The 22,424-nt window shown below is 50.0% G+C and overlaps 1 protein-coding gene across 5 annotated transcripts in view; it reads left to right on the forward strand.

Annotated features, from left to right (window-relative positions):
* Positions 1-21,939, forward strand: part of RXRG (retinoid X receptor gamma) — a 37,494-nt gene extending 15,555 nt beyond the window's left edge. Inside the window, exons 1-10 of one of the 5 annotated variants that reach the window (XM_068199315.1) lie at positions 793-1,215; positions 11,013-11,275; positions 14,289-14,433; positions 15,050-15,229; positions 17,421-17,581; positions 18,732-18,861; positions 19,471-19,603; positions 20,318-20,409; positions 20,683-20,788; positions 21,485-21,939. In XM_068199315.1, coding sequence (XP_068055416.1) covers positions 1,167-1,215; positions 11,013-11,275; positions 14,289-14,433; positions 15,050-15,229; positions 17,421-17,581; positions 18,732-18,861; positions 19,471-19,603; positions 20,318-20,409; positions 20,683-20,788; positions 21,485-21,632 — 1,407 coding nt within the window. In that variant the 5' untranslated portion in view covers positions 793-1,166 and the 3' untranslated portion in view covers positions 21,633-21,939. Of the gene's footprint in view, positions 1-792; positions 1,216-1,454; positions 1,565-5,355; positions 5,677-11,012; positions 11,276-13,914; positions 14,045-14,288; positions 14,434-15,049; positions 15,230-17,420; positions 17,582-18,731; positions 18,862-19,470; positions 19,604-20,317; positions 20,410-20,682; positions 20,789-21,484 lie in introns of those variants that run through there. The other 4 variants (XM_068199313.1, XM_068199316.1, XM_068199312.1 and 1 more) reach the window with 4 other exon arrangements.
* The last annotated feature ends 485 nt before the right edge of the window (positions 21,940-22,424 follow it).

Consider the following 22,424-nt stretch of genomic DNA (forward strand, 5'->3'; position numbering starts at 1 on the left):
AAACTGCTCCCTCCTCCATTCCTTTGAGGTGGCTTCATTTGAGACTTCCCAGATCAGACCCCAGAATCAGTGGGCTGTGCTGTATCTTTGCCTCTCCCCAGAACTGCAGGAGCTGGGCTGGGGGCTTGCCAAGTCAGGGAACTGGGGCTGCTCCTGATCCGGAGCACCAGTCACTGGAGGGGGCAGTGCTGGGGACCGCATGTGGCTCTGCCCCGGCCTGCCAACTGGCTGCTTGTTTCTGCTTATTCCTACACATTTCCCGCAGATCCTCATTGTCGGGAGGGCTGGCCATTAGACTGAAGTTGTGGATGTAGGTCTGGGGCTGTCTGAAGCTTTTCTGTGATCTTTACTGACTGTATGCAGCACGGACTGAGCTCCCCGGGCTCTGTCCTGGGTCCCACCTCTCCTCACCCCACACAGCTTCAGCAGCTGGTTAATGAGGCTTTTGGTGTGGTTTGCGTGTCTTTTGTGCTCCTTTGGGTGGGGCTGGGATGAGAGTTGTGCTGCCAGCTCTGCTAGCCCCAGGAAGGTCCTGCTCCTCCTCAGCCTTGCATTTCCTAGGGGCGGCTGCAGCCCAGCACCACAGGGCCGTGACGTGATTTCGGGAGCACAGCTGAGGCACGATTTGGTGTGGGATGCGAGCGTGCATGTGGAGCTCCTCGTGGCGAGGGCTGCTGCTCTGCCTGGCCACAGAGACCCTCCACATGGCCGGAGCTGCTGGAACCAACACACCGCGCCGAGTCTCCACTGGTGGAAAAGCAAATCACCCCCCTCCTTCCCACCATGCTCCTCCCCTGAAGAACTTAACCTCTCCCCCTCCTCCCAATTCCCGATCTATACCGGAGCCGCCGTGCATTGATTGGCGTCTCAGCCGGGCGATTATGCTGCCGGCCCGGTGCGCCGGGAATTCGCAGGGAGCCGAGCCAGCCGAGCACGGGAGCCGGCGCTGAGCGAGGGAACGAGGGGATGGCTCAGCCCGAGCTGCTGCCGGCGTGAAGCGAGGATGAGCCCGCGGCTGGAGGAAGCTGCCCCGGCACCCTCCGAGAGCCCCCGCTCCTGCAGAGCCATGCCCCGACCCCGGCGGGCTGCGCTGCGCTCCGGGCAGCTTTGAAGTTTAGAGGAGGCGGTTGTGTTGAGAAAGGCGAGCGATGAACTGAAGATTAAACATGTATGGGAATTATCCTCACTTCATTAAGTTTCCTGCGGGCTTTGGCAGTAAGTATTTTACTTGCTTTTGCGATCGGTGCCTTCTGGGTTAGGGGGAGGAACTGATCACACCGTGGCGGCGGGAGAGGGGGGCGTAAAGGGAATTTAAAAACGTGTTTAACCTAGCTCGGATGTGGCCGTAACCTGCAGTGCCCGTGTGCTTGTGATTGAAGCTGTCCTGTGGTTTTATGTGCTGTGAACTTCTCTGCACAGCCAGACCAGGCTGCCTGAAATTTTGCAGGCTTGAGTCAAACCGCTGCGCTGCGCTTTGAAGTTTAGTGGATCCTTTGGGAGATGCATGTTTGTGTCTGTGTGTGGTGGCTTGAATCTCTTCATTGTAAGAACAGCATCAAACCAAGTAAGCATCCTTCCAATTTAATTTTTATTAAGTTGTTGGGGGGAGGGGGGGGGAATTATTTTTCAAACATGAAACACCTCCCTAGAAAATCTTAAAAAGGGGTAATTCCTTGCCTTGTGGGGCTGTCTCCTGCCCTTGTGACACAGATCCCACCATAATCGTGTGGAGCTGTGTCAGGTTAGCCAAGGGAAGCTGCCCGGGGGGACGGCGAAGGCTGGGGCTGCGACACCCCTGTGCCCCCCGTGAGCGAGCCCTGGCCGCAGGAACCGCGGCTGCTCTTGGGAAATGGACTTGGCGATTACTCTTTATGTTTTGTCTGAAGTTATTCCCCTTGCCCTACTCGGGGGATGTGCGAGGGGAATGGGTTGAGGAGCTGTAGGTTGGAGTGCTCGGCTGCGAGGGGCTGGGAGCACCCACCTATGGATTGCTGAAAGTACTGATGGAACTTAAAGTGCGTGCGTGTGCAAAGTCTGGGTAGCTCCGGAAAGCTCTTTGAGTTGTTCCCAGCTCTTCAAGGTGGGTAAATGCCTCCAGGATTCGCTCTGGAGCCCCCAGGCCTGTTATTTCTCTGCTGGAGAAGCAGTTCGTGCAGACACCGCATTGCACATGGGACGTTCCCACTAGGTGTGGGTTCTTTTTCCCCTCCCTTTTTCACCAGATGCTCACCTCTGGTAATTCTCCAACTCCAGAAAACTCATTGGTATTGCATCAAGTTATCCTCGAGTTTCACAAGCACTCGATTTTCCCAAATACCTTTTTAGGCTGTTTCTGCGGAAAGGGGATGACTCCTTGGGAGAATCTATTGCTCACTGGTGGTTTTAAGGACCCAGCAAAGACAAGCTGAACTCTCTCCTACTGCTGCAATAAGAAAGAAACAATGAAAGTGTTATTTGTGTTTAATTTATTTCTATTACAAATTTGCAGTGAACCAAAAGAAAAGTGACATTCAAGCTGATCTTTATAGGAACCAGGCAGAGATCCCTGTAGGGACAAGGGTCACAACACTCAGGAGAACCTTTGGGAGATTTCTAGGAGAGGAAATTGGTAATAGGAGCAGAGGGATTTCTGTTCCACCGGTAAAGGCGAAGGGACTGTTCTCCAACAGTTCAGTATGTTGGGAGTTTAACTTCCATTTAAAGTATTAAACTGGTGTTTTAACCTGCTTCCAACTTGGTATTAGAAACAGAGGTGTTTTCTATTTGTGAATGCCTGGCAGAGATGTAAAAGCATTGGCCAAGTTTTGTTTGGGATGCTTTAAAACAGTCCCTCTGTCCTGTCTTGTACTCCCTGGATGGAGTTTAGCACTCCTGGCCACGCTCCCATCAAAGCCAGAGGGCTTCCATGTCCCTGGGGCAGCTTGGTGATGTGGCAGCTCCCTCTCTTGTGTGGCTGGGTCTGCAGAGGGGGATCCTGGCTGGCTGAGAAAGCAGTGCCTGTTTTGGTCAGACAGCTTTGGGCCTGTGTGAGAGGGCAGGCAGGCTTTGGAGGAGGAGAGATCGCGGTGACCACGGGTGGAAGGGATCTTCCACTGCCTTGGGTCCTCACCACGAAGCCCATGCAGGCAGCCTGCATCTCCATCAGGCCCACGACGTGTTCCTGCTGTTTACTGCTGCCCCATCTTTGGAAAAGCCCTGAAACTCGTCCTGGATGTGCATTAGGGGGAACATCAGGATGCCAAGGCAGTGTCCACACTAAGCTGTCAGCCTATAGCATTCATTGCACTGTGTTGCTGGAGGGCAAAGTTAAGGTGATGCAGGTTCTGCTGTTCTTCTTGCATTCAGATTTCCTTTAGCTCTGAAATTCTGGGCTTCAATTTCAGCAAAATAGCAAAAAAAAAAAAAAAAAAACCCAAAACGTGTTTACTTGCTGTCTTTTTCTTTGCTTTCATGTAGCTGGTACATCTCTTTTGCCTTAATTTTATCTGCATTCAGATTAGAAATAAGGTGCATGTTTTTGATGGTGTGTGTAATGCTCACTTTGATCTTAAACATCTGAATAGCACCACCAAATTTGTCTGAGAAAGTACATCCACAACTTGGTCATAAGCACATGATTTGTGATGAGAAAAGGACAATCAGACTCCGAGGTGTCACAGATGAGTTTGTAGAATAGCAGGGAAAATGTTCAGATGAGTCACCCTTAGACATCTAAAGCAGGAGATGTGCTGGGCTAAGGCTGGGCTACAGGAGCAATGAAAGGGCTTAAAAATGTGTTTTTATTCTCCAGAAGGATGCATTTCACCCAAATCCCAGCTCCCAGGGCAAGGAAGGATGCTGTGCTCACTGTCCTCTCTCTCTGAGCACTCTCTGGCACCATTGGTTGGGGACAAGAACTAACTTGGCTCCTCCACAAAGTCTCTTTTATTAGAGCTCATGTAACTTGGCCTGTGGCCACGCCACCTCCGGCTGCAATCTTGTCAGCTCTCCCAAGCAAAGCAGGGTTAGGCCAGGTCGTTTAGGGGATAGGGAGAGGAAAACCCACATTGTGCTGGAGTGGCTTTGCTGCCTGGCTGGCTGGCTGGCACCTTTTTTCACATGTGATGGTCCCAGCTTTTGTGATCTGCAGGATGCTTTTTTCCCTGGATGTCATGGCTTGCTGTGTCCATTCCTAAAATTGTAGATGTGAGGATGGAAAAGAGCCCTTTGACCCAGCAAAGGTGTGAGAAGATCCAGTGGCTGGGCAACTCTGGCATCTGGGAAAATGAAATTTTAAATTTTATTAAAATTTTTCTTTTAAAGCAGGGGACACCTTCCTTCAGTTGCCTGAGGCAACCACAGGTCCTGCAGTCAGTGGGACCCATTCTCCTGGGGACCTGTAGCCTCTCCATAAATTCAAAGACAACTGTAGGAATTTGTACATGTTTTTTACTGGTGGCTGCTGGCCAAGTGGGAAATCTGATCAAACAATCATGGAAAAAACCCTTCAGGCCTCAAATTCAATGACTTTTCCCTTTGGTTTTTGGAGACAAGGAACTTTATCCAACTCTTGTGTGTTACTGTGGTCACCAGGGAGATGTGATACCTTGTTAGGGTGAGTAAATTTGGCTTGCAGTTCTTTTTTAATTACTTGGTGTGTAGTTGCTGAAGGAGTCTTTCCCTGGTGCAGGCTCAGCAGCAGATGCTATTTTGAGGTCTTGGCCTGATTTGACTGAAATTGGACAGTGGGTCAATAGCTTAGTGTGTCCAAGGACGTTTGGGCACGACACACAGCTTCTTGTGGCCAGGTTTTGGATGGCCCCTGTTTGCAAGGGAGGCACAGGAGCAGTACCAGAGAAGAGAGGAAGCAGCTCTTCCCGCCACCTGGAGAGCTGAGGGAAGCTTTCTTCTGCCCTGTGTAGGTCCCTGTTGGAGAAACCCCTGCTCCCATATGTGCCACTGCAGCTCCTGAGAGATTTCCTCCTTGTTTTTAGCACTCAGGGAAGGCTGCATTATTTATTGACATGGACTTGAGCAGGAAGACAGAAACACAGAGGTTACTGGACCTTAAAAGCAAGGCAGACCCACGAACCTTTCTGTGGGTTATTAGCATGGCAGTTTGTACTGGCTGTGGGAATCTGCTTGGATGGTTAAAAATATCACCAGAAAGGGAAGAGTTTTTTGGTTCATCTTCTGTGTATTAAACAAAAACAACTTCTGCAGTCACAGCAGCATAACTTTGCTTGATTCCAGTTATTGTGGGCATCCTACTACCATAACTTGAGCCACTTTCAGGAGTGTTTCTCTCAGGTATTTCCCTTTCAAGGTCATCCCCAAGGATGAGCTGTTTGCCAGGCTGCACCTCCCACGCACACTCGTGCTCCTCTCCTGAAATCAGCCCTTCTCTGCCTGTCTCTTCCCACTTCTCAGTGCTTTCTGATCTGCAGAGGATGAAGTATCTGCAAAGTCATGTGTCAGGCAAGGCAGCTCACACCTTTAAATGTTTGTGAACCTTTTCTCTGAAGCCTTGGGAGCATAAGTGTTTTTTCATTATTTGATGACTTCCAGCTTTTGATTCTCTCTGACATTAAAAAGGAAACTGTGAATGTTGAGAGTATCATCATCTCTAGGCTTGCCAGGGATCTTCAAGGATTGTTTTAGGCCTTAGATGAGGTCAGACCTTGGTGTTGAACATGGGTATTTCTCTCAAGGCTTTGCTGGGTGTTAAAGCTGAAGGGGCATTAGCCAAAACAAACTTGCAGCCTGTGGTGGTTAAACAGACAGTGTGTGTAGTGCTTGGATGTTTCTGGTCTCTGCATTTTGATTCTTCTTTCTGCTCAGGTGTAACCACTGAAGCTGATGTTTGCTGCCGTTATTTGTGTGAAAATCAAGATGGTTTTGTTGCTTGCAGCCCAGGTTCCTTCTCTTCCTACTGCCTTCACCGAGGTATTTGGGTTCACTTGTGCACTCTTGCAGAACAGAAATCTTTGTTTCCACGCCTTCCTCAGCTTTACCTGTGCAGTGCTTGGAGCACAGAGCTGCATCCAAAGTGCCTTTATCAAGCTTGGTTCAGTTTCACTGTGCTAGCCCAGAGCTGGCTGTTTAGCATTGGTGTGATGGACCTGGAGCTTTTGTGCTCTGCAGGTGCATCTGTTGGACACCTACACATCTGCTGTGATGTAGATGGAGTCCTTCTGCTTTTATGAGGCTATTCATGCAAGTTTCCTATCCCTGAATTAGGATTTTGCTAAAGTGAAGATGAAACACAGTTGGAAGCCAAGGACCAGAACTTTGTGTGCTTGCTCAGCTTCAGTAGCTGGTGGGTGAGGGTAATGCTGTTGCTTATGTCCTCAAGGGCAGTATTTTCAAAATGCAGAGAATGAGTGTTTCTTGGGGTCTTTCTTCATTATTTTTTCCAGTGTCAGCAGAGATGCCTCAGCTGGCATTGGATATGTTCCTTATTCTGAATGCTGAAGCAACAGTATGGACACTGTATCTGTGTGCGTGTACTTCCAGCTGCTCCCTGGCACGAACAGTGCTGTGATTTGCAGAGCCACTTTGAAACAGTGAAGCACCCAGAAGCAAGCTCTTCCTTCCTAAGTTTTGCACCCTTCACAGAGAAGGCTGGAGTGTGTGTTTCTGCTTATGGCAGCTTGTGGAGAGTTGATGGAGGCACTGGGTGCTCCGGGCAGTGCATGTTTGCAGAGGAGATACTGGAAAATCCACACAATCCTCCTGTCCTCCCTTCCCCTGCTCCTTCAGGAGAGAAATAGATACAAAATCAAGCTTCCCTGAACTTGGGCAGGAAATTACCTGTCCAGGCATTAATGTGGAGAAGGGAAACAGGGAAGAAGGACAAGCAGCCCCACTTGTGGATCAGAAATAAGCCAACGATGAGTGCGGAGTGGGTGGCGAAGAGCGGCAGCGAGCCCTGATGCTCGGTGCAGGTCCCAGCTGGTCTCCCCCAGCTGGCGTGGGGACATGGCCAGCGTGGTTGGTGCCCTGTGCTCGGGGCGTCCCCGTCCCCGCTGTCACCTTGCATTACCTGATGGACACGCTGCAGGCCTGGCTAAATGTCACCTGTGCCCCGCGCAGGCAGGGGCGGCTGGCTGGGGCTGGCGTGCAGGACTGAGTCCTGTCTCCCCAGCCCACCCTGCTCTGTCCCACAGCTGCTTCCCTGCTGCAGAGCAGCTCCTCTCTAGCCCTGTTCCACTGCCATTTGTCTGTCTCCCAAATGATGAGAGAAAATAGCTGGAGTAAAGGCATTCCATCCCAATGAACACAAGATTTTTCTGGGTTCTGCTGGGAGATGTGGGATTCAGACCATCGGTATTTTCTTGCAAGTAATTTAATTTAATTATTTTCTTTCGAAACTTGGCTGTTTGCACAGTCCAAACCTCCCTGGCTTTGAACTGAAACAAGTTTGAGCATATTCAGCTGAGCAAATAATTAACCCCAGGGTCAAGGATGCTTTGGCTTGGCTCTTCCTGCACACCTTTTAGCCATGAAAATTGTTCCTCTCACAAGCTGATAGTGTGCTAACAGTCATTTCTTATATCCCTCTCAGAGCACTAGCCTGAAAATGAGAAGCTGAGAGGAGGATTTTCCCCAGGTGCAGGAGCATGCATTCTGCTCCCCTGGCAGATGACTTAGCAGACTTACCCCAGAAAGGGACTGGAAGTCAAAATTTTTTGTTGTTTGTGGGCTTTTTGTCATCATTGTTGTGCTTTTCTAGATGGGGGCTTTATTCCAATTTGTAACAGATGGATAAAGTTGTCATTTGGTAAGTGGACAGTTAACACTGCTGGATTTGACCAAGGGGTTTGTCAGAGCCTTGGCAGGACAGTGTAGCCTGGCACTGTAGAAACAAGCATGTTAACTCTCGTTTGTGTCATCAGGCCCAGGCAAAGCCTGGCTTTACACCTCTGTGCTCTCAGTAGGTATTTTCATTTATCCATCCATCTCCACCAGCAAACACTCCTGTGTGCATTCACGCTTCCTCTTTGGTATCTCATTGCTGGGGTACAGAGGTACAAACCCTCCAGGTTTCCTGGCTTTGACCTTTGATCCCATCCTGGGGTCTAGGGGGTCCCCCTGGGCACAGCCCTGAAACATTTGCCCCTTGGCAGGAGCAGGAGCCCACCGTGGGGCTTGCACTGACCAGCAGCCTCCTGGTGAGAAAGCCTTGCTCTGGGTCCTTGTGAAACTTGGAGCTTCTCTAATGGAGAAACTTAGCAGTGACAGCATTTCTGAAAGGTTTGGCATAAAAGCAAAGAGTTAACTCTCCTGGGTGTCTTTTCTTATTCGTTTAAATCTTCTGCATGATACTTTCAAAATATGCCCTTTTCTGTGTTAATGGAAAAGGATGAAGACTCATTCTTCTGCTCAGCTGTCCTGGTGTGATGGATCTCTGCCCAGTATCCCCTGCAATGACTTATTTTCCAAGCTGAGGAATCCTCAAAGGCAATGTTGTTTACCTAGATATTTAAAGAGGCGTAAAAGCGAATTCTTTCTAGGTCTGTGCTACAGATGCTGGGGAGGACTGTGTGTTAGGGTACCACAGGTGATGAAAAATGCATTTGCTTTTCTCTGAAGCTGATAATGGCCCGAGTCAGGATGGTCCTTTTAAGCCCCAAGAAACATCTGAGGTGCCTGTATGAGCTGAGTGCTTGCTGAGGTAAGGGGGATCCAGGCAAACAGCACAGCTTCTGCCCAGTGCTAAAGGCACTCTGTCCCTGGGATGAAGGACTGGAGCACTTGGAATCCATTCCAAGGCAGGGATTTTGCTGTCTGCTAGCAGAAAACAGGCTGTGTGTCTCCCTGATGGTGGCAGGGGGATGTGGGGTGACTCTGTGGCAGCAGGCAGAGCCCTGTTCCTACCTCCAGACCGCCTCGCTGCCTCTGAGGCTTCTGCTGTTGTCATTGAGCCGGCTTCCTCTTGCTGCACATCGCTTTCCCACCGGGAGAATTGATCCAAAAAGCCAAAGCAAGAATTGACAAAGACCTTTTCTCCCCCTCCCTCAGCAGAATTAAGTCTGAAGTGGGTTGATAACGGCGGATCGAGTCCTCCTTGACTCTGACAAATGTCTTTAATGTTATTCAGCAAGCTGACCTTTTCCCGTCTTTATTGTGCATCTTCCCTTTGAATCAGATTTGATTGTTACTTCAGGTAGAATAACAAACACTGTCACGTAAATAACTTTGCAATAATGTTAAAAGGAGGAAAAAACACAAACAAACAAAACACCCAAGCGCTGCCTCACTTGCAAATGCAACGGGAGAATGTCTCCTCTGTGCCAGCCGTGAAAAACCAACTGTGTGACCTTCCCACACAACATCTTTGCCTTGCTACTCCAGGGAATGATCTCCTGTGTTGAAAAACCAACAGAGAAATAATGGTTCACAGAAATGTTAATGACAGCTAATGCTAACCAGGGCTGGTAAATTCTAAGGGAAGGGAGAAAAGGTCATGGAAATCCTTAAAATGCACCTAGATGCATGACCCATTGGGACTAGTGGGCATTTGATGCCTAGATACCCTCTGAATATTTGAGACTGGTCTTACAGAAGACAGCACTTAGGCCTTGGTTGAGCTCTTCAGCCTCAGAGTCTGCCCTGAAGTGGCAGTGATCAGGCTTATATTGTTTTTCTACACCACCTCTTCCTCAGCAGGGCTCAGGGGCAGACTGATCTGGTGGGGCTGCTTGTGAGGCTCAGCTTGGTGATGTGCACTGCAGCTCTTCAGTGTGGAGGGAGGAAACCCCCTGTCCTTGTAGCTCGGAGAGTGCCCTGGCGCATCTGTGTGGCCAAAGTCTCTGCTCTGATTTGTACAAATGAGGAAAAATAAAGGACAGGTTGTTTTGTGGCTGCCTCGTCCTGAAACCTGCATTGCTAGCGTGTCATGAGCCATTCCTGGGTCGCTCCAGCTCCTGTGGAAGATGCTGGCACCCAGCTTTGGGAGTGAACGTGTGAAAAGGCTCAGGGGAGGCACACGTGGGTGGGAAGGGGGGAAACTAAGCCATGGGAGCGCAAGGGCAGAGAGGCTTCATAAGACATGTGGAGCCCTCAGAGTTTCCAGGCTGGCTGGTGAGGATTTCAGGGTTTCAGAAGCGTGCTGTCCCTAGAGCTGGCTTGGACAAAAGAAATGGGACCTCAGGGAAGAGTGCAGAGAAAACTGAAAACCAGCCTTAGGCAGGCAGGCAGTGGTGCCTTCCTCCAAGTCTGCTCAGGCACCAAAGTGGAGAAGGAATATTTTGTCACTAAGCATTATCTCCACAATAAGTTTTGTTGCTGTGTATTGTGGATTCTTTAGTTTCTTTCTTCTGCTAAGGTTGGGATTAAATGTGTGGGACGGTATTTCTTGTTTGGACTTAGATTGTTATTAGTTCTTATCTATATTACAGTGTCACAAACTGTGAGTTTTACAGTACTTCACTCTAACAAGCTAAAAATGGAGTTGTATTTCTTTCTCTACAAGGCCTTTTAAGGATAAGCTGTCTAATTAAGAAATGACACTTAAATTATTTTTACTTTTAACTCAATAACTAATTACCCGTGACTCGCAATGCGGACTTTTTTATTTAATTATACAATACTGCTCAAACTCATGAAGAAGGCGGTGAAGGAGGAGGACTAGGTTTCGCTCTAAAACTTCTATCTTTTTTTTATATATATTACTATATTCTAAAACTTCAAATGTTATACTATGTGATATTACACTTTTCTATTCAAACTACACACTCATAATCTTAGTTTTATCATTTAATTTTGGAAGTCTTCTCTGTGGTCTCAGGTTAAATGTAGTGTTCTCTTGGGGGTCAGCACAGAAAGTCTAAAATTCTCAGTAACCAGGGTTCCAACAGTATATAACTCATTTTCCTGTACTGTAACCAACATTTTGTTCTTTTCCCTTTACAGCATGCTTTGCTGCTTGGTTTTGAGGCTGGGCTGGCATTTTAAGCTGACACAACCAGGGCTGGGCAGCTGATGGCTGTTACACTCAGCGTGCTTCATCTCTCCGCTTCTCCCTGCAGATTCCCCCGTGCACGCCAGCTCCACGTCCGTGAGCCTGTCCTCGGGCCTTCCCACGGGGAGCCCAGTGGTGGAGGGGCCCCACAGCTACCTGGAGCCCCCCGGGAACGGCACGCGGGCGCTGCCAGCGCCCATGAGCGCCATCGGCTCCCCGGTGAACGCCCTGGGCTCGCCCTACAGGGTCATCGCCTCCTCCCTGGGCTCCCACCCCGTCGCTCTGTCCTCGGCCCCGGGCATGAATTTCGTGGCACACGCCAGCCCACAGGTGGGGATTGGATGCTTTCTTCCTTCCAGTTCGGTGTTCGGGATGGGTAAAGTCCCGAAAGGTGAGGGAGAGGATTGGCTGCTGGGGAGTTCGGCCCCTCGGGGAGCTCAGCTGGAAAGAACATTTTCTAGCACGTGAATCTGCATTAATCACCCTTGCACAGACACAGAGACCACATCAGTTTTAAAATACCCCACAGGATGAGGGAAGAGAGCTAATTTCCAGCTTTGTTCTCACTGTGGGTGCAGTCCAGCTCCCCTCTGCTGCATCTGTTGCAGTGTATAATTACTGTACATGGAAACAGACAGGATAGCCATGGGCTGCAGCACGTGAAACATTGCCCTTCCTCCTGCAAAAGCATATCTGCTTTGTTTAGTTGCCTGGAAAGGAGACAGACTTTCTAGGGAGACACAAATGTTAATGCTAAATGCCAGCCACCTACTGTGTTGCATATCAACTTGGCCTGAAGCAAAATGAAGCGCTCCCATCCTTACTGCCTGTGCTCACGTGGGTGCTGAGGTTTCCCTTCCAGACAGGGGGGAGACCCAGGTGTTAGGGCTGGTGCCTCCCCAGAGCCATGGATGGGCTGGGAGCCTCCCAGGGTGGCTCTGTGGGATGGAGACATGCTGCTCCAAAAGCCTGGCACCGCCTCCTGCATTTCTGGTGGCAGTGTGGCATCTCGACAGAGAGCTGAAACGTTCTGGGTGTCCAGATCTAAGTGAAAATTCTGCCTCTTATGAGCAAGATTTTGGGTTTTATTAGTGGGACCTGAAGGTGGGAAGTGCTAAGAAGCCCCATGGCTCCTGCTGAGGAAAAGGCAAGGAAATGGTCCCCAAGCCCTTTCTACCCCATACCCTGTTGCTACTCCTTGGAATGCCTGAAGCTCTTCTTAGTGCCTAGAAGGCTGGAAGAGGATGGCATGCGCTGAAGAGCTCTGAAAAGAGGATGGGATTTGGCTTACCTTTCCCTAGCATCCTCAACTCCTGTGTGGGCCCCAGCTGTCAGCAGTGGGAATGCTGGAGGATCCCTCTTCCCCTTGCACCACCCAGCTATTCCCCATGGATCTGGTGGTATTTGTGCCCGTAACATCAAGGACAGGGTGGGTGGACAGGAAATCGTGGCAGCACTGGCTGGTTGGAAGCCTTTCCTTTGGGACTGGGGGTGCTCTGGGAAGTGGTTTCCCCAGCCTGGGCGCTGTGCCAAGTTCCCAGATCCGAGGAGAAGGTTCCATTTGTGTTGCCTCTAATGCAAGGAGACAGCTGGGCCCTGGGGATTCAGCAAGGAGGCCGCTAATGGATTTGGGTTCAAGCAGTTGTCCCAGATATCATACATGATTGCACTTAACCTGCAAGAGTCAAGCTCTAAGGACACTGATGGCTAAAACTGCCCCGTGTGTCCCCCTCCCATGGACCCTCTCTCCCTTTTATTGTTTCAAAGTGCTGGCAGAGAGGAAGAAAAGGTGGTACCCGAGTTCTGAGTAACATTTTAAACCATAAAAAGTTCCTCCTGGCTCAGCATTTTGCCGATGGACACTTGTGGGGAGGAAGGGGTTTATTTCTCCTTTCCTTGGCCTGGATTTTGAAGCATAAGGATTTACAGTTGCCAGTGCCTGGTTTGAGTCTCTGCTGGGGAGATCAGACCTCCGTTCCTCTAGGCAATTTTTCCCAATGCATTTATATGTCCTGGTGGAGCAAAACAACTTGACTCCTGATTTTTGCTGGATAATTTTTGTTTTCTGTGTTACTAAACCCTTTGAAGCTTTGAAAATAATGGGATAGCACTGAGGGAAGATGAGAACAGGTTTCACCTTTTTATGTTTTTAATGACACGTCCAAAAATTCCAATGGGATGAACCCTTGTTCTTTATGGAAATTTACTGTGGAAATTACCACTTTTTTGTGGGAAATGTGCAGTATCTTGGAGCAAATGGAGAACTTCTAGCAACATGCATGAAGTCTGCTGTTTTAAATGTTACATAGATTGGAATGAAGGCTCGAGCTGGGTCTTCATCCAAACCTTTGTTTTCTATTCCTGCTTCTGCCTTCTTTGAGCTGATAAATTGGCACCACTGTTCCAAACAAACCCAGGGATGGAACAACCATCCCCAGCCCTCAACCCACGACAGCGGGGAAGGTGATTTGATGGTGGGCTTGGAGGGGGATTGTTCTGCCCAGACAGCTTTTGACAAGATGTGCTCAATGGCCCTTAGCCCTCCCTGCCCTGCTCCAAAGCAAACAGCAATAAAACGAAGCCCTGGGCAACGTCAGGCTTCGGTCTCTAATCAGTGTGGGTTTGTAACCTTTAACTTCAGCAGCCAGGAGCAGCTCCTGGGGATCTCAGCTGGGGGCTCTGTGTCGTTTGCCTGCATCTCACAGCTGCTGATTTTCAGATGCTCAGCCTGATCCCTTTTTTTTTTTTTTTTTTTTTTTTGAAATAATATGGTAACCCCAGATCTGCCACCTATGATAGTGTTTGGGAACATAAGTCCCAGAGAGTCACCAAATGGCCATGTGTTCATGTGTATATGCAGATATTGTTAGTCAGGGAAGCTAAGCCACTAATTTGTATTTATTTTTTCTCTGTTAAAACACCATTACAGGTTCCCTAGCCATGCAGCAGTGCAGGTTTGATTGTAACAAATCACCTGTCTGCAAAGCTCTGCTTTACTAAGCTGTTAGTGCTTGCAGCTGCCAGCAGTCAGCATTCTCTAATGAAGCAGCCAGGATCCCACAAGCCTCATGGCTTGGAGGCTGTAACTGAGCAGCAGAGGTTACTGCCTGCCCTTTTCCAGCTCTGCTTAGTCCTTGCTTTGGTTACAACATCAGGCAATATCTGCTTTAGGGCCTGCTTAAGCCCCTCCTGCTGCATTCAGCAGAGGATGTCAGTCTGCCCATGGGGATAGGCTTGTGGGACAAGCATGGCAGGAGCAGCAAGGGAAGGGTCAGCTCCATTTGGGGATGCTTTCACTGAGATGTGAGTCTCTCTCCTCTAACCTGTCTTGTGGCTTCTGCAGCTCAACGTCCTGAACAATGTCAGCAGCTCGGAGGATGTCAAGCCCTTGCCGGGTCTCCCGGGGATGGGGAACATGAATTATCCATCCACAAGTCCAGGATCCCTAGCCAAACACATCTGTGCCATCTGTGGGGACAGGTCCTCAGGTAGGAGGTTTTCTTTCTTGGGGAAGGCTTTGTGCAGTGAGAGCTCTCCTGGTGCTCCTGTGCAGCACTGAACAGCGTGGGGACTCGCTGGGGCCATACTGGCATGGCAAGATCATGGCTGGGTCTGGCTGTGTTGCACATTAGTGCCCAAAAGTGAGCAAGCCTAAACGCTGTGCTCCTCTCCCTCGTGTGTATAACCTCATTTTACCTTCTGTCCCTGTTTACCAAAGGTAAATCTACCAAAATCTCTGTGTTCCCATTTCCCTGTGCTTTGTGTTAGCTGGGCCCTGGCTGTGCCTGGGTTTTCTCTCGTACCCCAGTGAGCCTTGCAAACCCTCTCCATACCAGTGCACCCCATTTGCTGCCTGTGGCCCTTCTGCAGCTAAGATGCTCCACATGACTCCACTGGCATGCAGCCCCTCCTTATCACAGGAAAACAGTGGTCCTGTGGTTTGACTGCTGCTGGTCACTGTTGCTGCTAAGACTCACTGAAGCCACTTCAGGCCTGCCAAGGTGATACCTGGCAGTTTTTTCACCTTTGGATTTGGTTTGAGCTCCTCCACGCTGGAAGGAAGGGCAAATACCTGCCTGCCCAGGGGTTCCCTTGCCTCCCCAGGGAAGCACTATGGGGTGTACAGCTGTGAGGGCTGCAAAGGCTTCTTCAAGAGGACGATCCGGAAGGATCTGATCTACACCTGCCGGGATAACAAGGATTGCCTCATCGACAAGCGCCAGCGCAACCGCTGCCAGTACTGCCGCTATCAGAAGTGCCTCGCCATGGGGATGAAGAGGGAAGGTAGGACTGGGGGCTGCTGGAAGCAATGGGATTGGAGAAGTTTTCCTTTGTTCATTAGGATAAATCGGGCTCTTGGTGACCCTCCAAGGCTGGTGCATTCCAAAAACCCGCACTGAGGGCATCAGGGGGTTTTGCACCTCATTACGTAAGGGGAATGAGAATTGTGGTTTAGGTTGGAAAAGACTTTTAAGATCAAGTGGAACCATTGGCCCAGCAATGCAGATTCCACCACTGAACCCTGTCCCTAAGTGGCACATCTACCTGTCCTTTAAACACCTATGGGATGGTGACTCAGCCATCGATGTTGGACAGCCCCTTCTGTGAAGAATTTTTTCCTAATAAGGGCTAATAAGGGAAGAGACTGATGGGGAAGCTGTTACAGTGTATTTTTCTTCTCACCTAATCACACATGCTGGTGACTATCAAAGCTTTTGACTGATTTTGACCCAACCTTGTCTCTAGTTAGTGACTCTTAATGGCTTGGACCCCTTGGAAACCTGTAAACCTCTGCTGGGGACAGCACCCAGCAGTGAGGGGTCCTGCAGACTTCTTGTCTCCTTTGTGAAGAGCAACTTCCTTTTTTTGTTTTTGATTTGCTGACTTCATTTGTCACCGCCTCATTCTTGTACTGGAGGATAAGGGTGAATGATTTATTTCTGTCTCTCATTTTGTACTTCTCTGTCATTTCCACTCTTAGCCTCACCTGCTGAGCTGCATTGTCTCCCAGATTATGCAAGGTCAGGAAGTGAAAACCAACCCAGTATTTAAGCTCATTTTATCTAAGATAAAGTAATGGAGCTGCCCGGGGAAGCAGCTGTAAAATTGGGCGAGCTGATCCTCGTCCTGCAGCATCACCAAAGCTGTGCTGCCTCAAGCTCACAGGGCAGCAGGGGACTGCACAACGCCAGGCAGGAATCAAAAACTTAATCCCAGGCATAGCTCCCTCTTCCAGCCAGGTGCAAAGTGGTTCAGAGGACCAGGGTGTTAGCACAACTTCCTTCTGCAGAGAGTGAAAATTTAAACCCCAGGATCCTGGTGGATCCTGTGGGAGTTTGGCTGCAGCAATCACAGGGGCTTTTTGGGAGCTGCAGAAACTGAGGACAGAGTGCAGCTTGAGTTCAGGGGCTGAGTGATGGGACTGATATTTCCTTGCCATGTTCTTTCTTCAGTAAGATTTTGGTGACTTCAGAAACCCTTGCATGGCTTTTCCTGTCCATTGCTCTAAAGAGGACAAGTGTTCCCCCCTCCAGCAGGCTGGCATATTTCTTGTGTCCTGTGATGCCCTCCCTCACAAACACCAGGCTGGATGCCCCACTGATCCATCCCCTTGGGTGCTGCTATTTCTCCCCAGCAGTGAACTAAACAAATATAATACCAGCTGGTCACTTAAGAAGGATTGTTGTATTTCCCTTCAGGATTTCTTAAAAGAAAAAAAGTGTAGCCAGGACTTCTGTTGCACACAAGGGTAAACATACAAGATACACAGGTCCTACACTGACCTGTCTTACACACAGCAGCCCTGGGAGTTACAAACTGAGCTTTGGAGAGAATGTCATGCTTCTGTGCCTTCTTTGGAAAACATACAGAGAGGGGAGAAGGGAGTGAAGGTGTTGGGGGACTGATGTAGAAGGGACTTTCTAGTGGGGAGGATCAGGAAGAGAGGTGGTAGAAGGAGAGGCCATGCCAGGGCTGGGCCAGACTGGGTAGGATTTTGCTCAGGAATGAGACAAGCAGCATGTGTGAATCCAGCTGGGGGTTTGGGATTGTCTAGCCCTGCTGCTGGATGCTCTAACTGCTGTGGGGTTGTTGAAAGCATACTGGGACTGTTGGAAGCACGCTGAGAGCACAGAAAACCTGTCTCTGAGTGCTGGATCCCTCCTGCCTCCTCCAGCACCCAGTGACAGCCGAGTCCAGGCTGCCACCTGGAGGTATCAACGCCTCTTCCCTCTGTTCTGGAGCTTCATACTTTGGAAATCACAATCATTGGTCAAATTTGGACACTACTGGTCTGCGGCAACCTCAGAGTTCTTGGTGTGGGAGCAGTCATTTTAATGGGTGCACACCTGAAATACCCATTTATTTTCTGTTCTCCCCTTCTTGGGATGGGGGGGTTCTCATCCCACCTGTGGGGACCCCCTGTGAGCAGAGGAGTGTTGCTGTGGCTGTAGAGAGCTGTGTTTGTGTCCCACAGCTGTGCAGGAGGAGAGGCAGAGGAGCAGGGAGCGCAGTGAGAACGAAGCCGAGTCCACGAGCAGTGGCAGTGAGGACATGCCCGTGGAGAGGATCCTGGAAGCTGAGCTGGCAGTGGAGCCCAAAACAGAGGCATACAGTGACATGGGCACGGAGAGCTCGGTAAGAGCCCCTGGCATCACCTGCAGCCAGAGATTTGAGCTGGGATTTGAGCAGACAAGCAACATGTGAACGACAAACATTTTACAAGAGGGTTTTACTCCACACCACCTAAAAATCACCAACAGTTTCTCTTTTGAAGCTACTCTGAATGACAGCTAGAAAACAGTTTATATGTTATTTCCCAAGCATTTTTTCCCAAGTCTCTTTTAGTTCCAATGAGGAATCTCATTGGAGATGCTGGAGAGTCTGAAAGCCCTGTGCTGGCTTTCACACGTGCCTAGCCCTGAACACTTCTTGTCTGCCCCCGTGACCAAGGCTGGGGTGGAGCTGAACACAGTGGGTTTACTGCTGTGGTTTTACTGGTTTGGATGAAACTGGTGCTCGTGCCTGTTCAGGGGCTGCTGCCTGGCTTTCAGATATGCCCTGGGGGGCAGGACTGCAGCTGGCCACAAGGGACTTGCTATGCAAAGGGCAACAAGCAAACAGAAAAGTCTAGCAACCAGCTCAATGCCTTAGGATTTTAGCTTTTATATCTTTCAAATCCTGTGCTGCTTTAGTGTGTAACTCTGAACTCCATACAGAGTGTTAGCTACTGTCTTCACATTTTGGTCAGACAAAACAATCCCTCTGGGCCTGAAACTCAAGGTCACCCTACTGCCTCAGGCCCTGAAAAGCATGAACAAAAAGTGAATTGTGAGGGAGCAAACTGGGGGTACATTACTTCATTACCTGAAGCTGTAATAATTGGAGGATTAACCCCTGATACGTAAATGGACCAAACTTATAATTGTCTGAAAAACTCACAGCCGTCATCCATCCTGGGTGTAGCCCCTCTGGGAGGCTTCTGGCTGCCCAAGGTGTGCCTATTTGAAAAACTTCAATAAATACCTGCTTTTTCTCTCTTAATCTTGTCAGGCCTCTGTTCTAGGCAGCCACTCCAAGGCATCAAGCTGACTTGGCTGGCTGCAGAGGGGATAGTGGTAACAAATACCTGCTCTTCCCAAATCACCCGCCTGAGATTATTGGCAGTTTGGGTGTTGTACTTGTGGCGTTGAGTATTGTTAACTCTATTGTGATTATCAAAGACTTTTCATTGATGAATCCTCCTCTTTTCCTCTGCTCCTTTCCTTTTGATACCCCTCTCTGTTAGACAAACGACCCTGTCACCAACATCTGCCACGCTGCTGACAAGCAGCTCTTCACACTGGTCGAGTGGGCCAAGCGCATCCCCCACTTCTCCGACCTGACGCTGGAAGACCAAGTCATTCTCCTCCGGGCAGGTAGTGTCCCCCACCTGTGGCTGTCCCTGCTGTCCCTGTCCCTTCTCTGGGCTGTGTGAGAGCCAGCCAGGCTGGATGGTGGGTGTGTAATCCTGAGCCAATCCATTCCTACATCTCCCGTTCTGAGACACGATGAGAGGCTGGCAGAGGATGTGGATGGGGCAGTAGAATCTGTTGTTCATAAAGAGGTTTGAGTTGTTAGAAGTATGTTTTTTAGGAAGAAAACCCAGAATATTTTCCCCCTTTCTTTTTTTTGTAATTTTTTCCCCCTTGAGCCAGTTTCTGCTCCTTGCTTGCTGCTAGTCAGGGTCATCAAATCACAGAATATCCTGAGTTGGAAGGAACCTGCAAGAATCATCGAAGTCCAACTCCTGGCCCTGCCCAGAACAACCCCAAGAATCACACCATGTGCCTGAGAGCATTTTCCAAATATTTCCGAGGGATAGGCCACCCCTTGCAGTGTTGGCAAGGGGTGCAGCTGGTACCTGGGGTGCCAACTCTCCTTTGAGTTTAGTCCAAAGCCAGCAGGGAGAAACCAGCTCTGCTGCTCCATGTGGGACTGATTTTTGGCTGGACTGCCTGACGTGTCCTGCACTCCTGTGCTTGCAGGCTGGAATGAGCTGCTCATTGCCTCTTTCTCCCATCGCTCCGTGTCGGTCCAGGACGGGATCCTGCTGGCCACGGGCCTGCACGTGCACCGCAGCAGTGCCCACAGTGCTGGCGTGGGCTCCATCTTCGACAGGTACGTGGCCCTGTTGCCACATCTCCCAACAGGGGTGGCCAGGCTGGCTCTGCCTTCCCCTCTGAATGGGAGACATGTCCTTAAGGGTACTAGAGCAAGCCCTTTGTGGTTTGGGGCAGAAGTAGCTTGGAATGAGCAGGGGATGTTTGACTGATGTAAAAAACGAGAATGGGGTGAAAGCACAATGGGAAGGGATTTGCAGCTGCAGAAGCAGATGTTGGGTTGGGTGTGCAGAGGGAGGAAAGCTCCTGTCTCGAGAGTTTGCTGTAGCTGTATCTAGGCCTAATATTGCTCACCAAGAGCTTTAGATGGCAAAGCCTTAAACCCCAACTTGCTGGTGTAACAACTGCACGCATATTGTCCCTGCCATGCCTGCTCCCTGGCTGGCAGGACACTGCCTCACCACTCCTTACCTGGCATGTGTAAGGACAGTGCCCATGTTTTGCACTACACAGTAAAAAGTGGAGAAAACCCATGTGGTTTTCCTTGAGTGAGTGCAAATTGTGAGTGCTGAACAAAGTGAGAACAGGAGCAGGTTTGATGCTCAGGTCCCTGGATGTTGCTGATGCACTTGGGGAACAGCAGTGTGGGGCATGGCTGTGCCTCAAGGATGCCTCTCTTCCTGCAGGGAAGAATTGAGGGTATTCCCAGTGCCTATTTTCAGTGGAGAAACTGGTCTCTGATTGTCTGCTCACCCATGTCCCCCACACACAGGGTTTTGACAGAGCTGGTGTCCAAAATGAAAGACATGCAGATGGATAAGTCGGAGCTGGGGTGCCTGCGAGCCATTGTCCTGTTTAACCCAGGTAAGCCCGAGGCTGGGGACATTCCCAGGTGACAAGCACTCCCTCTGGGCCACAGCAGGTCACTGTGACAGTGAGCATCAGGGCTGCAGACAGATTTTCATGCTTTGGGTTGGAAGGTTCCTCGAGGATCACATCATTCCAACCCCCCTGCAATGGGCAGGGACAGCTCCCAGCAGACCAAGATTTGTCCCAGTCCTCTCCTGCCCGTGCACACAGTGCAAAGACCCCCTCTGCAAAGATCCTTTCCCCACCTGTATTTCCTCCCTTGACCAGATGCTAAGGGTTTGTCCAGCCCCTCAGAAGTGGAATCCCTGCGGGAGAAGGTCTATGCCACGCTGGAAGCCTACACGAAGCAGAAGTACCCCGAGCAGCCAGGGCGGTGAGTGCCCCCGCAAGGCAGCGTGGTGCCCACCCTGGAGAGAGGAGCCTGGCTGTGCTGGCTCTGCCTGAGCCACAGTGCCCAGATCCCCAGCCTTGAGGGTGCCGTGGAGATGGAATTTTGTTGCTTTCCAATCCAATCCAATCCTACCCTCTGCTGGCCGAGCTCTTGAAGCGCCGGCAGCTGGGTCGGTGCCTGCGGAATCCGAAATCTTCTGCGGGTCTTGGCTCTGGCTGTCACCAGACACTGCCAGTGGGCTCTGGGCAGGGGGAACAGGGAACAGGCTGCCAGCTGCACCCCTTCCAGCTGCGCCTCCAAACGGGAGGCAGTGACTGGCACCTGAGGGGCTGCACACCCTCTGGGAGCCTGGGGGTTTTTTAAAGACAGATTTAAATGGTACTGTGGAGATGTAGGTCTTGTAAGGTGTGAAGATGTTCAAATCTTGGCGGGAGAATCTGGATGTGTCTTTTTTTTTTTAATTTTAAAGTTTTAAAAATGCCAAATTCCGTTTTGGAAAGGTACATATTCCCACCACATGAGGCAACAAATGCTTATATTGAAAGCTTAAGGGAATCTAAGTCTGAGAATGCCCCAAAGCATTTTTGTTTTGGAGAATCTGGGCTGGTGCAGGCTTGGAAATAAGTGGGAGAGGGCAGCCAGTGCCTCCCTTGTGCCTCTGACTCTGGTCTTTCCCAGGTTTGCCAAACTCCTCCTGCGCCTGCCAGCACTGCGGTCCATCGGGCTGAAGTGCCTGGAGCACCTCTTCTTCTTCAAGCTGATTGGAGACACCCCCATCGACACCTTTCTCATGGAGATGCTGGAGACACCCCTGCAGGTCACTTGAGGGTCTGTCTGGCCAGAGCCTGGCCCCCTGTGCCCCTGCACAGCCTCCTGCCCCTCTGCTCTGAGCCTGTGAGAGCTCCAGAGATGTCCTCGCCCTCCGCTCCTCCTCGGTGGGATTGTCGTGGTTTTGTACAGCTGTAAATCACCCCCTGGAGCCCTCCCTGGCCTGTCTGGGGGGGGTCAAAGATCCTCTACCCAGCTAACCACCCCCCTGCCCTCCTGTACAGATAATTGCTTTAAATTATTTTTTCATTCTCAATAAAAGTCAACAAAACAAATAAAATAATATGAGTGAGGCACTGATTGGAGCTGGCAGAGAAGTGTCCTCTTTTGCTGCGGTCACAGCTTGGGATGGGGCTGAGGGTCCCTTCTGATACTCTTGGGCAGCCCAAATCAGGGCAGGAATGTCACTTGGGATATCTCTGCTTGTGTTGATGGACACAGTCCTCTGGCTGGGAGAAGACAGGTATTGCTTCTTCTTGTTTCTGCTAAGGAAAGACCAAGAGCAGCTTGCTGCTGTGAAACAAAACATTTCATTCCACCATCTTAAAAAGAAACTCTTGGACTCTTTCAATTCTTTGAAGTTCTAAAGTAGTATTTAAAGTAAGTTTTTAATGTGTGAGAGGGTGGTTGTCTGGTTTTGGTTGGTTGGTTAGTTTGCTTTTCTTTTCTGAGCTAGTCTAGCCACTGACAAAGAACTGAAATCCAGGTGGAGTATTCTGAAGTGATGCAGATGTGCTCGTGGATAACTTTCCATTTTCCTGAAGCTTCACACGTCCTGTTCTTTTTTTTC

The sequence above is a fragment of the Anomalospiza imberbis genome, chromosome 9, assembly GCF_031753505.1.
Source record: "Anomalospiza imberbis isolate Cuckoo-Finch-1a 21T00152 chromosome 9, ASM3175350v1, whole genome shotgun sequence".
NCBI lineage: Eukaryota > Metazoa > Chordata > Aves > Passeriformes > Viduidae > Anomalospiza > Anomalospiza imberbis.